The sequence below is a fragment of the Chlorocebus sabaeus genome, chromosome 1, assembly GCF_047675955.1.
Source record: "Chlorocebus sabaeus isolate Y175 chromosome 1, mChlSab1.0.hap1, whole genome shotgun sequence".
Classification (NCBI taxonomy): domain Eukaryota; kingdom Metazoa; phylum Chordata; class Mammalia; order Primates; family Cercopithecidae; genus Chlorocebus; species Chlorocebus sabaeus.
In genome coordinates this window covers 85,776,228-85,793,606 of record NC_132904.1, presented here as the reverse complement: position 1 = coordinate 85,793,606, position 17,379 = coordinate 85,776,228, and the positions used below count along the sequence as shown (strand labels likewise).

Below are 17,379 nucleotides of genomic sequence, written 5' to 3'. Positions count from 1 at the left end.
GGTCGAAAATTCTTTTCTTTAAGAAAGTTGAATATTGGCCCCCACTCTTTTCTGGCTTGAAGAGTTTCTGCCGAGAGATCTGCTGTTAGTCTGATGGGCTTCCCTTTGTGGGTAACCCGACCTTTCTCTCTGGCTGCCCTTAAGATTTTTTCCTTCATTTAGACTTTGGTGAATCTGGCATTTATGTGTCTTGGAGTTGCTCTTCTCGAGGAGTATCTTTGTGGCGTTCTCTGTATTTCCAGGATTTGAATGTTGGCCTGCCCTACTAGGTTGGGGAAGTTCTCCTGGATGATATCCTGAAGAGTGTTTTCCAACTTGGTTCCATTTTCCCCCTCACTTTCAGGCACCCCAATCAGACGTAGATTTGGTCTTTTTACATAATCCCATACTTCTTGCAGGCTTTGTTCATTTCTTTTTCTTCTTTTTTCTTTTGGTTTCTCTTCTCACTTCATTTCGTTCATTTGATCCTCAATCGCTGATACTCTTTCTTCCAGTTGATCGAGTCAGTTACTGAAGCTTGTGCATTTGTCACGTATTTCTTGTTTCATGGTTTTCATCTCTTTCATTTCGTTTATGACCTTCTCTGCATTAATTACTCTAGCCATCAATTCTTCCACTTTTTTTTCAAGATTTTTAGTTTCTTTGCGCTGGGTACGTAATTCCTCCTTTAGCTCTGAGAAGTTTGATGGACTGAAGCCTTCTTCTCTCATCTCGTCAAAGTCATTCTCTGTCCAGCTTTGATCCGTTGCTGGCGATGAGCTGCGCTCCTTTGCCGGGGGAGATGCGCTCTTATTTTTTGAATTTCCAGCTTTTCTGCCCTGCTTTTTCCCCATCTTTGTGGTTTTATCTGCCTCTGGTCTTTGATGATGATGGTGACGTACTGATGGGGGTTTTAGTGTAGGTGTCCTTCCTGTTTGATAGTTTTTCTTCTAAGAGTTAGGGCCCTCAGCTGTAGGTCTGTTGGAGATTGCTTGAGGTACACTCCAGACCCTGTTTGCCTGGGTGTCAGCAGCAGAGGCTGCAGAAGATAGAATATTGCTGAACAGCGAGTGTACCTGTCTGATTCTTGCTTTGGAAGCTTCCTCTCAGGGGTGTACTCCACCCTGTGAGGTGTGGGGTGTCAGACTGCCCCTAGTGGGAGATGTCTCCCAGTTAGGCTACTCAGGGGTCAGGGACCCACTTGAGCAGGCAGTCTGTCCCTTCTCAGATCTCAACCTCCGTGTTGGGAGATCCACTGCTCTCTTCAAAGCTGTCAGACAGAGTCGTTTGCATCTGCAGAGGTTTCTGCTGCGTTTGTTATTGTTTACTGTGCCCTGTCCCCAGAGGTGGAGTCTACAGAGACAGGCAGGTTTCCTTGAGCTGCTGTGAGCTCCACCCAGTTCGAGCTTCCCAGCTGCTTTGTTTACCTACTTAAGCCTCAGCAATGGTGGGCGCCCCTCCCCCAGCCTCACTGCTGCCTTGCTGATAGATCACAGACTGCTGTGCTAGCAATGAGGGATGCTCCATGGGCATGGGACCCTCCCGGCCAGGTGTGGGATATAATCTCCTGGTGTGCCCACGTGTGCAGTACTGGGGTGGGAGTTACCCGATTTTCCAGGTGTTGTGTGTCTCAGTTCCCCTGGCTAGGAAAAGGGATTCTCTTCCCCCTTGCGCTTCCCAGGTGAGGAGATGCCTCACCCTGCTTCAGCTCTCGCTGGTCGGGCTGCAGCAGCTGACCAGCACCGATTGTCCGGCACTCCCTAGTGAGATGAACCCAGTACCTCAGTTGAAAATGCAGAAATCACCGATCTTCTGTGTCGCTGGCACTGGGAGTTGGAGACTGGAGCTGTTCCTATTCGGCCATCTTGTTCCGCACCCCCCCCCCCAGATTCATCTTAATCCTCATTTCCCTGCCTGCCTGCCCTATCTGATCATGCTAAATTTTTTATCAACTTGTTTTGCTTGGAATGGCTCCTGCAGCAGTAACTGCACTGCTTGACTAGTGTTCGGAATAATCACTTATCCTGACAGTTCCTGCTTCCTTGTTGGAGGAAGAGTACACTTTCTTTGTCTATATCCAATACACACTTTCCTTGTATTAAGCCTCCATCTAAACCCTTTATGAAGCAGTATTTAGTACGGGTTACTTAACCTCTCTGAATTTCAGTCTATTCTTCTGTAAGTATTGATTGAATGAGTCAATTCATGTGATGCACTTAGAATTTGATGTGTAGTAAGCACAAAATAAACCCAGTTTTGTTTTTAGTTTTTTTGTAATGTTGTAACTATTGACTGTTTTCTTAAGTTTCTTTCAGCCACATATTTCTATACCTTTTTGTTTTGTTCTCTCTGTATTGACTGTTTTTACACGCAAATGTCACAAGTAAAAAATCTACTCATTCTTCATGGAACCACCAGTCATAAAATTGTATTCTGAACAACAGTATCAAACAGCTATTAATTGACTGTCTTATGCTAGACATAGTGGTAGGTGCTGCAGATTCAGGGGTTAAAGAGGACTACTCCTGTGGTCCCTATTCTTTGGTGCTCTTTTTCTCACTTCCAAATATCCCGTCCTGTTGAGCCACTATTACTGCAGAATTATATTTTGCTTTATGTTACTTAGTTGTTGACATATCTGCCCTGGGGGAAACTAGGTGGAGAATAATAGTATTTAGAGAGTACTTAATGTTAGTTGAATTAACAGATGAAGGAATGCGTATGTGCAAAGGTGTACTTGTTTTTTTTCTTTTTTTTTTTTCCTGTATAAACCATTCTTGAATGGGAATATGCAAAGAAGGAAATATTTCTAAAGCCCCTTTTTTGCTGTTCTGACATTTATCGAAGGTGCACCATCTATAATCAACCCTTTACTTTCTTCCTGAGGAAGCTATGCACATAAAAGCTTCCAATCAACTGCTAAAACATGGACAATGTGTAGCATAAGACACATACAAAAGTGAGACATGGATTTGCAAGAGTTAATTCCATGCAGAGAATTACCAAAAGGAGAATTTGAAGACCTGCAGAAATAAGGAGGAGCCATTGAATGCATGGTTCTTGCCATAAGCAGGCCATGCTAAGCTGAGAGGGCATTTCAGAAGCTGGAGCTGGACAAAGAGTAATACAGGTATGTCAGGAGAAATGCAGAACCTGGAGCTCAACTGCCTAGTAGAACTCTTTATTCAATCAATCTATGAGAGAGATAATTCTGGAAAATATGAGTCACCAGTAATTACTTTAATAAAAATACATAAAAGGAAACAAACACAATTTTAAGCAACTTTAAGAGTATAGGCAAATGATAACATATCCCTCTCTACCCTTTTGTATGTTTATTGCTTATTTATCTGTACAGTTTGGAAATAGGCTCTATTTTTGGTATTATTGCAAAAGTGTACATATCCATTGCAAACAAGTTTTAAAATTTGTAAAACACAGAGGAATAAAGTTTATGCATAATTCTACCAACCAGAGGTCCATTACCAACATTTTTATACCCTTCTCACCTCTATTAATAGATATATTTGCATTTGAATACACATGCATATGCTTTTGAAATGGAATATTATTAAATATCTTATTCTATAACCTTTCTTCCTTATTTAATAATAAATAATAAATATTTTAAAACCAACAATTATAAATACACATCATTTTAATGGTTATTGAATTTTCCATTGTATGCAAGAGTTCACTAAATGTATTTATAGTCTACTTTGAGAAACGACAGCAGAGAATATATTTCAACTACGTTTCTTAGCCAGTTTGCTAGTTAACACGCTGCAGTTGGACACTGTTAAACTTTATTAATCAAACTAAATATTGTGTGCTGGGAATTACCCTGAGCACAGAAAACTGCAGATACAAAGATGTGATAGATAAAATGAGAGATGAAATTATAATTCAAGATCTTGCTAAGTAAACTGGACAATTATAATTCATAATAATACAATTCTAATACAATGTCTTAAGCTTGGCATAAAAGGTCAACCCCCAAATTCTTGGAGACCCAAAAGACTGGAGTAAGGGCCTTACGGAAGTGGAGAAAGCGGTACTGACAAGGTGATGCTTGAACTACCTCTTGACTTATAAGTATAGGTGGAACTCCCAGTTTATGTACATTAACAAGCCTGTTTAGGAAAGATGCAGAAGCTGAAGTGTCTAGTGAGTGGCCCACACATGCTAAATAAGTATTTATTGAATTAATGTAGAATGACTAGATAAAATAATAAAACGGAATCTTCTAAAACATTAATACTAACACTACCCTGTAACATTTAGGTCAATTTATTGGGACCTCTAAGCCCCAATAAAGCACTGTATTCCTTTGCCATGCCCACTCTGGAATCATGTAAAACCTATAAACTTTTGAGAATAACATAATTTTTGAAGAATAGGTGTTCAAATTTTTGGAGAATGATAATTACTGTAACATCTTGTTATTCAGTATCAGCTAAATATTATTTAAAATACTCCCAACACCCTGACAAAGATGGTATCATGTGATATCCATTATATAGAGCAGAGACTCTGTGATTGAGTGCTTAACTGACTCATCTGAGTCGAGGTCTCTCTGACTCTTTAATTCATTACCACACTATGCTCCCTACTGTTTATAGAGAACATTTAGATTCATATCTTCTTTGATTTCTGTAACTTCTGGGTTGGTCAGGACCTCTTTAGAGACTCCCGTTTTAGCAATGGAGAAAAGTCTCAAAAAAGCTACATGATTTATCTGAACTCCCAGGGACACTAATTAACAGATTCTAAATGTAAAATAGTTTTCTTTCATTGGCCCACACTGCATTAACCACTCCTGACACATTGTTCTATATGGAAAAATTTCTGAAAATGCTAGTTGTCAGAACAGAACCCTCCAGTTAATCTCCAAGGTCCAAATGACCACCTTCACCAAAGTCCTTCCACACCAGTAGGTCTATATGCTACAAAGTCAGTAAAGAGGCCGGGCATGGTGGCTCAGGCCTATAATCCCAGCACTTTGGAAGGCCAAGGTGGGTGAGGAGTTTGAGACTAGCTTGGCCAACATGGTGAAACCCTGCCTCTACTGAAAAAACTATCCAAATTAGCTGGGCATGGTGGTGGGTGCTTGTAATCCCAGCTGCTCAGGAAGGTGAAGAAGGAGAATCACTTGAACCCAGGATGTGGAGGTTGCAGTGAGCTGAGATTAGACCACTGCACTCCAGTCTGAGCAACAGAGAAAGACTCTGTCTCAAAAAACAAAACAAACAAACAAACCAAAAAAACCCAAAAAACAAAGTCAATAAAGAGCCAAAGAAATCCCTTCTGAAATTTTATCCCGGACACTCATCTTTCTCTGAAATAATAACATATCTTTATCTTCTTCAGATATATCTACACCTGGGTCTTTCCATGCTCTTCACTATGCCAAAATATTTATAATATCATCTATGGCAGGACACACTGTAATGTGATTTAAATTCCTCAAAAAATCTGTGTTCAAAAGCTGGTTCATTTAAAGAATTCATTTAAAGAAAACTGAATTTTTTTCTCTTTATCTTCAGTTTTCTCATCTATAAACATGGACTGCAATACCTTACATAATTGTAATGAGACAATTTCACTATTATATTAATATGAAATATATATTACATATAATATATACTATAATATATATTATAGTAATATAACACATAATCTACTAAAATATATAATAGTAATATAACATATATAAAATATGATATTAATATATTAAATTATATTAACATCTATACAAATGAACTGCAATACTTTATATAATTGTAGTGATACAATTTTAGTTAATTGTAGTGAAAATTAAATGAAATAATATTGATAATAACTTAAGCTTTTGAGATTTTTGTTCACTGCTATAACCTTACTGCCTAGTATAGTGTCAGGAGCTCAATGAATATTTTCTAATTGAATTAATGAGTGAACAGATTCATTGAATTAATAAATGTGAATGAATGATTGAATAAAATATTTAAAGGGCTTAAATATTTATTGGACACATATCAGATTTCTTGACATTTTTCTAGGTCCTAGCAATCAAACTATGAACAAACTATATGTGATCCATGCAGAACTAATGGGGAACACTGTTAAGGAAACAGGCAAGTAAGCAGAGTACAGCATGATGAGGATGCACAGGGTAGTCAAGAGTACATACGAGGGTAATTTAAGTGTAGGAGGCAGACATTTCATCCTGAGGCAGGTCACATCTATAGAAGTAACATATGAAAAATTTCTGTCACAGGACCTGGAACTTAGTATGTTCTTAAATAGTTCTTCATACTTTCTACACCCTCTCCCTATCATCCAAGCTGAAGAGCATTGACAGACACCATCAGCTTTGCTTGATGACTGTTGTGGTGTTAGGGTGATTTAACAACCCAGATGCCCTTGTGTTTAGTTTTTCCCAAATCTTATATTTGTATAGAAACAGAATAAACAACTCTTCAACCTATTCTTTCTTTCAGAGTCTTCAGCCTCCTCAAACTTTTTAACCCTGTCTCCACGCCAGAGAGTGTTTTGTTTGTTTGTTTGTTTGTTTTTACAAACCTGAGAACAGCTTAGAGTTCCTTGTCAAACCTTAACCTGAATAGAAGAGAAAAATAATTTTAACTATAAATTGAACTTCTCTATTTGTAACTTACCTATTGATCATAACTAAAAGCATGATTAAGCTGTAACTAAAAATCCCAGTAAAGACCTGAAACTGTACTAATGTATTACTGTCATTTGTTCAAAAAGAGATTATCCAGTTGTAAAGTCCAGAAAGGAACTTAGAGATTTAGGGCAATTCACTCTTTTTAGAGACAATACTGCTGTATAAGAAACGAATGTTGAGACCTTAAAGCCATGAACAAACAACTGAATTAAAAAGAAACCATATGAAAAGGAATAACTTCTGAATAGCAAAAAAGTACCATTAAAACATTAAAACATTTAGTCATCACGCTGTACAACAGATCTCTTAATTTACTCTGTTTTTTTTTTTTTTTTCCTTTCTTCCTTTTTTTTTTAGATGGAATCTCGCTCTGTTGCCCAGGCTGGAGTGCAGGGGCACAATCTCAGCTCACTACAACCTTGGCCTCCCAGGTTCAAGCGATTCTGCTACCTCAGCCTCCTGAGTAGCTAGGATCACAAGCTCACACCACCATCCCTGGCTAAATTTTGTATTTTTAGTAGAGATGGGGTTTCACTGTGTTGCCTAGGGTGGTCTCGAACTCCTGAGCTCAGGCAATCCACCCATCCCAGCCTCCCAAAGTGCTAGAAGTATAGGCATGAGGCCCTTCGCCTGGCCTACTTCTTATACGTAACTGAAATTTTGTGTCATTTGACAAACTTCCCTCCAACCCACACCAGCACCAGACCTTGGTAACCATCCTCTACTCTCTAATTCTAGGAGTTTAAATTTTCTTTTGACTCCACAAATAAGTGAGATCATGCAGTTTCTGTCTTTGTGTGCCTGACTCATTTTATTTCACATACTGAACTCCAGGTTCATCCATGTTGTTGCAAATGAGAGGGTTTTCCTTTTTTATGGCTGAATAGTGTTCCATTGTGTATATATACCACATTTTCTTAATCCATCCATCGTTATCAATATTTGGGTTGGTTTTGTATCTTGCTTTATATGAATAATGTTACAATGAACTTGGAAGTTCAGATATATTTCCCTTTGGATATATGCCCAGGAGTGGAACTGCTGAATAATATGATAGTTTTATTTTTAAGAAACTGCTCTGTTTTCCCAAATGACTATATTAATTTACATTCCCATGAACAGTGTACAATTCCTTCCTTTTTTTTTTTTTTTTTGAAATGGAGTCTCACCCGGTCATTCAGGCTGGAGTGCAATGGCATGATTTTGGCTCACTGCAACCTCCACCTCCCAGGTTCAAGCAATTCTTGTGCCTCAGCCTCCCGAGTAGCTGGGATTACATGCATCTGCCACCACGCACGGCTACTTTTTGTATTTTTAGTAGAGACGGGGTATTACCATGTTGGCCAGGCTGGTCTCAAACTCCTGACCTCATGATCTGCCTGCCTTGGCCTCCCAAAGTCCCCCCCTTTTTTTTTTTAAACATAGTCTCTAACACTTCTTGTCTTTGCCTTTTTATTAATAACTGTTCTAAAAGGTGTGAGGTAATATTAATATTATCTCATTGTGGTTTTGATTTGTGTTTCCTGGTGATTAGTGATGTTGAGCATCTTTTCATGTACCTGTTGGACATTTGCATATCTTCTTTTTGAGAAATGTCTATTAACATCCTGTGCCCAATTTTTTAAATTAGTTTTTCTGTTTTCTAACTATTGAATTGAGTTTTTTATATAGTTTGAATACTAACCCTTTACCAGAGGCATGGTTTGCAAATATATTCTACTATTCTGTAGGTTGTCTGCCTATCATGTTAATTATTTTCTTGGCTGCGTGGAGATTTTTAGTTTGATGTAATCCCATTTGTCTATTTTTGTGTTTGCTGTCTATGTTTTGGGGCTCATATCCAAAAAAATCATTGCCCAGACCAAAGTCTTGGAGCTTTTACCGTATGCTTTCTTCTTGCAGTTCACAATTTCTAATCCCTATATTTAAGTCTTTAATTCACTTTGAATTGGTTTTGGATATAGTGTTAGATATGGGTCCAATTTCATTCTGCTGAATGTGGATATCCAATTGTCCCCAAATGACTAATTGCAGAGACTGTCATTCCCCATTGTTTTTGGCATCATCTTTGTCAAAATTATTGGATTGACTTATGGGCTCTCAATTCTGTTTCAATGAACAGTAAATTTGCTTTTATGCCATTACCATGCCATTATAATTACTATAGTTTGGTAGTATATTTTGAAATCAGGGAATGCAATGCTTTGTTCTTTTTGCTCAAAATTGTTTTGGCTATTCAGGCCCTTTTGTAGTTCCATATGAATTTGAAGACTGTTTTTCTATTTTTGTAAAGAATGTCTTGGTGTTTTGATAGGATTACATTGAATATGTAAATTTCTTTGGGTAGTATAGTCATTTTAACAACATTAACTTTTCTAATCTATGAATAGAGGATATCTTTTTATTTATTTTTGTGGTATATAGTTACTTATATCAATATTTTATAGTTTTCAGTGTACACGTCTTTCATTTTCTTGGATAAATTTACTCCTAAGTATTTTATTTTTTGATGCTGTTGTACATGGGGTTGTTTTCTTAGCTTCTTTTTCAGATAGTTCATTGTTAGTGTACAGAAACACTACCAATTTTTGTATGTTGCATTTGTATCTTGCAAGTTTACTTAATTTATCAGTTTTAACAGTTTTCCAGTGAATTCTCAGGCTTTTCTGTATATAAGGTCAGATCATCAGTAAACAGAAACAACATCCTCTTCCTTTCATATTTTGATACATTTTCTTTCTTTCTTTTATTTTTTTGCTTAATTGCTAATTGGGTAGAACTTTTAATACTATATTGAATGGAGGTGGCAAGAGTAGTCATACTTTATCTTTAGAGTTCACTGGGTAGTTCTAGAGATTAAAAATGGCAAAAAGTTACACCAAAAAGTGATATAAAAATGACTCTTTAAAAAGCGTTCAGTTTATCTTTCTGGTAACATTTTATTCCAGCACTATGCTTTTCTCTCTTATTTATGAGTATAGGTGGTTGTGATGTTGGTATTGGCACCAACATTTTGGTGTTCATACATGTTCTTAATACACTAATTTCTGAATAAAACTTAACATAGACTGTTACTTAATTCTCATTATATGAGAATTGCGACGAAGCCAATAAAAATCTGCCTAATGATTTTCCTGGATATTGGTCATTTTCTTATTTGATATTACGTCCATGTTCCTGTGGACATGAATGAAGAGAAGATGTTGATAAATTAAGTAAAATCCTTAATTCTCAGTTTCAGTTTCCTTATCTTTAAAACATGAAAAAAAGTCCTCTTATTTTTACCCAAGAGGATGATCGTATTATCTTAATGGCAGGTATTGATCTGTGCCCTTTATGCATTAACTATGGTGAGAAAATTACCATAGAGGGGACAAAGAACACTCCACAGCATTTGTCAGTCATGATTTGATGCTTTATTTTCTCCTTTCTTCTTGAAAAATTTCAAGAGTAGACAGCTGACCTTCCTCTGAACAGTTTCTTTTCTGCTATTATCACCTACAATTAAGTCTAAATCTTAATATGTCTAAGACATTACACATGTAATGGAAGAGGGTTAATAAGGGGAATAAAAGCTCCAAGAGCATTAAATCACATTAAATAGGATAGTTGGGCCACAGTGCACTCTGTCTGGAGAATTAACAATGTACTGTTCAGGCTGGTGGAAGAGATCAGTTTGTACTTCCTTATATGTGAGTGTGTTAGGTTCAAAAAGAGAAGAAATAATACAATTTCCAGAAGGAAAGATATATTGATGACAGATGTAGTAGGTTAGTGCCAGGCCCACATGGCCTTAAATTCCTATATCAGTTCTGTGTGTCCATCCCCCTGCTTTCTCATTTTTTGCTCTTAACCACTTTCTCCTGAAGCCTTTAGAAGGCTGCCCTTGGGTACTGGGGCCATATCTGGAATCAAGCTCCTAAGAGTTTTACATCCCCTACCTCAGGGCAACCTGTAGCCAATGGCTATTTAGCGTGGAAGTCCAAAGACTCATCTCTTTTTCTTCTGGTAGGACAAACTAGGGTATACTTTACATTCTACCAAGATCTAGTGGAGTCTGGGATTTCAATTGACATTGTACCCTTATTTTGCTTTTCTTTCTTTTCTATCTTGCCTAATCCACCTTCTTACTAATGTATCCTTATAAACACTTTCTTTATTATACATTTGCATGCAAATTCTTAGCCTAAGGTCTGTTTTGGGGACAACCTGAACATAGACAATAGACTACCATAACTTCTTAGCTTTTATTTAATAACTTAAATCACACTTGATAGGCACCCGCTATTTAAATCCAATGAGCACATACTTTATAAAGAAATATTAACCAACCTGTCAACAAATGCATGGTGAAGAAGGAAGATGGGATCGTTGGCAGATCCCTGTACCTGGGACATTGTTCCATTCATATAGATGTGCAAGGCATTGTGCATGCTGCTTTGAGAGGCATCTGCTATCCCAGTAAGTGGACTAGCAAATCCTGTTCAGTAAAAAAAAATGAAAAAAAAATTACTCTAATGACTGAAAACCCAAGTGATTATCCCATTTGATTTATAACTGTAACTTAAAGCCCAATTCAAAATATAAAATCAAAAATAAAATTCATTCCGCATTGAGACTCTTTACATTCTGGATACCCAATGTGTATTCAATAAATATTTGTAGAATTAAATGGCCTCAATTTGGGTAAAATAGACTGCTTAATCAGATAAAAGAGGCTGAGCCAGTTTGTGTTCCCTCCTGTTCCTTCTGCCTATAATTTCCGTTTCAATATGGACAAGTCATAGGAACATTTTATAATAAACAGCAGTCACTTTCACTTCAGTCTGTAACAACACCCACAGCAGATCTTTTCAGACTGTTATGTATCCCCTTGCTTTCCAGTTCTGGAGAATACTTTAAGTTTGGTTTCTGGTTCCAGAGAAAGCGTAAAATTGGTGACTTTTCACATTTCAATTCCTCTGTCACAGGAACATCTTTCATATCAGTTCATAATGTGTTTGATTTTACAAAACATTCATTTCAAAAAGAATCAGAACTCCAATAAATATTTCCGTTTATTACATCAGCATCAGTAATACTGGGGAAATTTTTAAGAAGAGCTATTATTTTCTAAATGTTGAGTATGCTAAATGTTTATTGTAACATATGTTCTTCAATCTTTACAGTAACTCTGTTGGTTAGAAATTATTATCCCTATTCAAAGAAAACTGAGGTTCAGAGAAGTTCTGAGTTTACCAAACTACCCAGGTAGAGTTGGGATTTTAATCCGTACCAATTAGACACTAAGATATGAGCTCTTGGAATTTTGTGTTCTCTCTCATATGCCCATTAACAAGAGGAAGAGGAAGGTGACTTTTTGTGCCCACTCAGGCAAAACTGAGCGTTAGGACCAGAAAAAGAAGTTTGAATAACAAAATTGAATTGTAAAGAGGAACCAAGTTGGGGGAACATAACAAAGGTCATTCAGAATTTAGAAATATCAAGCAAGCAGAAATTGTGAATAAGATTGTAATGTAAACCAGAGTTATAACAGAAACAGTGAAAAAAAATTAGGATTTAGGCAGGGAGGTTCTAGCTTTATTTCATACAAGTAGAACTATTTTATTGGCAGTATCTTCCTTATTAAATGTGCAGTTCTTAATTTTTGCATCACATGCCTTGTGCTCTCCCACTAATATGGCTCATAGTGTTTCTGCCCCTTCAGGTAGTGGTGTTTTTCCCTCCTTTTACCTCCTTTTGAACTTATTTTATTCATTCTGGGAGACCATATCAATCCGTGATCCCTCTGAAAGATTAGCCTAAGAACATGCATGTCCCTCTCCTTTATACAGTTTTGTCTATGACAACTTCTGTGAATATATATACACGACAATCTGTGTAGAGATTTTTCTAGATCTTGACCAATTTTATGTGACATTTCGAAAGATCTGACCAATTAAGTACCTCCATTTTTATAGAAATGGGAAAAAGGGCTTAGAGGGGGCAAAGAACTTGTCTAAGGTAAAATAACAAATTGGAGGTTAAGGTTAGAGCAGATACCTGTTTTAGTATAGAACTTATGCTGCTAAATACAATGGTTTACTTCCTTTGCTATGTAGCAATAAATCATGTCACTGAGGACAATGTTCTGCATAGAAGTTGTTTTCAAGATTTTATCTTTGAGTAGCACCAAATGAAAAATTTAAAACCGCTTACACTCTCACACTTTTTAAAGTAGGTCCCAAACTGATTTTTTAAATTTAAAATAATTTTAAATAATTTTTAAATTTTTTAATTTTTCATTGGTATTTAACAATTGTCGATATCTTTGGGGTTCATGTGATATTTTGATGCCTATAATGTACAAAGTATAATGATCATATCAGAGTAATCAGAATATCGATCACCTCAATCATTTATCTTTTCTTTGTGTCGGGAATCTTACGAAGCTTCTCTTCTAACTATTTAAAAATATACAATAAATTATTGTTAACTATAATTTTCCTACTGTACTATCAAATTGTTTTAATCGTAATCATAAATAGTTTCAGAGGATATAATACAAGGATATTGCAAACAGTGTCAATTTAAAATGAACATATATTATTACTTTCAAAAAATGTATCCACCATGATTGTTTGATACCATCATCCACATCAAAAACAACTTAAACTCTTCTTTGATAGTCTGTAACTTTCTGGAGTTACCTTTTTATACATGAACTTGTATTTGTATACTATTTGTCTACACAATTATATGTAAATGTTATATATGTTATGCTTAAATTATTTAAAACATATTAGTGATGATTAATGAGATGTTAGTCTAAGGATACAAAATTTTTGTTAGATAGGAGGAATAAGTTCAGGAGATCTATCACACAACATAGTGATTATAGTTAATAACAATGCATGGTATACTTAAAAATTGCTAAGAGAGTAGATTTTAAATGTTCTTACTACCCAAATAAGTATGTGAGGCAACAGATATTTTAAGTAGCTTGATTTAGCCATTTCCCAATGTATACATACATCAAAACATCATGTGATGCACCATAAATATATACAATTTTTATTTATAAATTTTAAAAAGGGAAAATAATAAGCAGCCTACCAAAATTCTCTGTAACAAAAATAGGTATATCAATTATATGCTAAATTTTAAAAAATAAATAACTGCCAGGAAACTTTGTTCTTATAAATAAGTAGATAAGGGTAAAGAAATTTTTTATACAAATTTTGCTTACTTTTTGGAACTCATTTGAGCTAAATAAGCTAATAATGATACAATCCAGCAAAAAATTAGTTTTTACAATTTGATCCATCAACTGACAACTCAAGCAAAACTTATTTGATAAAAGCAATTTCACAAATGATGAATTTATTTATAAACTACTCAACTCTTAAGAAGTTTGTTGCCTAGTAATTAAAGTTATACTTGTTGGCAAGACTAGCACAAATATTTTGGATTTCCCACTTGTCAAACACTCTGGAAGTTTTTCCCATTCTGGGAGCAGATTGTATTGCAAATGAATTCAGAATAGGTGGAAGATAGGCTCTTCTGAAACATCGGAGAAGGGAGATTTTGAAAGGAGAGTGGGTGAAGGAGAATCTTCAGGAGTCTTCTCAATAATTTGGAAAAGTATACTTGGAAGGATGAGCTACCCCTTAGAAAGTCTTTGGAACCTGCAGTAGTGTATCTATGCCACTTTGAAGATACTGCTGTAAAAAAGATTTTTAGAACTGAGTAGAACTTGGCTTAAATTCTATGTTACATACTGGAAGTATAATCTTTGTCAAGTTATTTATATTTTGGGGGCTTCAGTGGTAAGAGAGGAAGTAAATGATGTCCACTTATCAGTTGGTAGCAAGGATTAATTTTGATAGCAGGTATAAAAGCAACTAGTATACATCTGGTGCAAAGTGAATACTCCCTGAGTAGTAACTATTATTTCTCTAATCATGTTGCATGTGATAAATGGGTGCTGCTAACCAAGAATATGGTGCACTCCCAATGCAAAAGTGTATCTTTTGCTGCAACTCCACACCATTAGGTACCACTCTAGCATCATGCATCTCCCTCCTTCCTGAACTTAATTGTTCTGTAGAAACCTGGCTGCTGACTGCCCACATCCTGTGTCAGGTGTTCTTAGGTGTCTTAGGAACAAGAATGGACTTACATTTTAAGAGCGTTTTCAGCCAGGCTAGTATTTCATTATTCACTACTATACTGACCTGACAGATGTCACATTGAGAAAAGCCTCTAATATTATTAAGAGAAAAAAAAAAAAAACAGCTAAAGAAAAAGTACACAGAGTTTGTCAGAATACATTGTGATATGTGCTTAGAAATAACATAAAGCCCCAGGTTGAACCAAGATTCTTTTAATACATACCAGATTAATATAAACAGTTGTAAACAGTTTTATTATATTAACAATTTTAAATAAACTATGTATATATTGTCTCTTCAAATAGACTAGAAACACCTCAGAATTAGCGATCAAATTGTTTATTTTGATTTTTGATAATTGAAACCAGAGACTTGAACATCTTCATATTTAAAAGATAAACAAATATAAAATACTTCTCAATCTTTCACTTATGTATCCCACAGAGATTGGGAATAGGAGAGAGAATTTCCATAAAACCTACAAGGTAATTTTAGAGAGCTCTACTCTGGCACCTGTCAAGTGACAAAACAGAGAAAATGTTATGAATGACAAATAATCTAAAAATATGAAAAACTATTTTCTATTTTATCTTTTTAAAGAGTTCATTTTCTTGGTTGGTAAAGTCAACTTGAAAAAAAAAAGAAATAATTACTCCAACCTCAGTGGCTTCTCTGTCTGAGATTTGACTCTGTTTTGGAAGAATAAGTCAAAGAGGAAATTCTAGGTATCCCAAAATAGTGCCCATATATATCCAGCTTTTCAAATATCTTTCATGTAAATAATCTCATTTGAATCTCAGGGCTACTTGTGATATGAATATTATCACTACCTCAATTTTACAAATGTGAAAACTACGGTTTATAGAAGTTAAGTAACAAATAATTAAAGCTAGTAACTGGGGAATCAATGATCTGAACCATTGATTCCAATACCTGTGCTCCTGTTTGCATATACTGCTGGGTAGTGTCTGTACTGACTTACCCTTGGAAATTTCTTTGCACCATACCCCTGCAATGAATTTGTGGACTTGTCGGTTTTAGCTACCAAATTACAGCGAGGTGCAAAATGTGTTATTATCTCAACCTTGTCCAGGAATTCTTCATGGAAAGAAATTTTAATGAGCCAGTAGGGACATTGTTAGTCACAGATGCCAAAATAGCTTAATGTTCTTTGTGAAGGGCAGTAAGAGTTCCCCAAATTATGTTATGCATTAACATTTGCAAGTTACATTCCTATAGGAAATTAATAAACCCAGTTTCAGATCAATGGCAACAATAGAATTTTTTTTTTTTTTTTTTTTTTTTTGAGGTGGAGTCTCGCTCTGTTGCCTAGGCTGGAGTGCAGTGGCGCGATCTCAGCTTACTGAAACCTCCACCTCCCGGATTCAAGAGCTTCTCCTGCCTCAGACTCCAGAGTAGCTGGGATTACAGGCGGAAGCCACGTGCCCGGCTAATTTTTGTATTTTTAGTAGAGATGGGGATTCCCCATGTTGGCCACACTAGTCTCACTGACCTCAGGTGATCCACCCTCCCTGGCCTCCCAAAGTGCTGGGATTACAGGTGTGAGCCACTGTGCCTGGCCCCCAACAATAGAAAATTTCAACTAGTTGATCTCTTTTTGCTCTTTTCTTCCCTAATACCACTCTGAAAAGTTTATATTTGTTTCTTTTTAATATTGATGCTTATCTCTCATACCTGGAGATTCAGATATAACTGGTTTAGAATGGGACTCAGGCACTTGGAGTTTGAATACCATTCTGCGTCGTTCTAACATGTGACCAGGGTTGCACTGCACTAAATTAAGCTAAATTGATCTCCATTCTCTAAACCTGAGCCCATGCTTCAAAAACTTTACCTCTGAATATATGATTTCCTTGGTGTGAAATTTTCACCTTCTATATTCTGACACCAAAAATGTTTCTACCTTTAAAATCTTACACTATAAACTTATGCCTTCACATATTTTCTTACTGGTAACTCTTCCATGTTCCTTTGAAAATTAAGAAAATGAGCAACGACTTTGTAACAGTCACTGGCTAGGCATTGGCACATATATCACCTCATATAATTCCGTATTTTTCTGTTTAGGAAGATGAGTTACAGATGTTGCACTTTAATCACACCTGTTAAGAGTTTGAAATGTGAAAACGTGTGTAGTTAAATCTTCAGAAGAACAGAGCACATTGAATTTAGTGAATTTCATTTAAGTGCATTTTAACCTATTTTAACATTTCATAGTGTTTCAGAGATAGAACTGGAGAAAAGGAAATAAAAAGAAGATAGAAAATGTATATTAGTGCATCTGAAGATTTTTTTTTAAAGTGACTTTAGACCCACTGACTTATATTCCTCCAATTTACTCTCCTAAGGTGCAACTTAATTGAGGAATTAAGTACACAGCTACAAAAGGTTACGCACAATGGTTTTAGGAGGCTGTATTTGATGGCTGAATACTTTGAAAAGGCTTGTAATTTAAACTACTTACAGAAGAAATACACAACTGCAGATCAAAAAACATTTTTGGATCTAAGCAAGTCCCTAGATACACGAGAAGCGTTAACGTTCAACCAACTT

At 35.9% G+C, this 17,379-nt stretch overlaps 1 protein-coding gene across 1 annotated transcript in view; it reads right to left on the bottom strand.

The window, feature by feature from the left end:
* The window catches only part of TYR (tyrosinase), a 117,849-nt gene that overhangs the window by 57,917 nt on the left and 42,553 nt on the right, over positions 1-17,379 (bottom strand). The window contains exon 3 of the mRNA XM_008020465.3: positions 10,985-11,132. Within this exon, the coding sequence (XP_008018656.2) occupies positions 10,985-11,132 (148 nt within the window). The remainder of the gene's footprint in view (positions 1-10,984; positions 11,133-17,379) is intronic.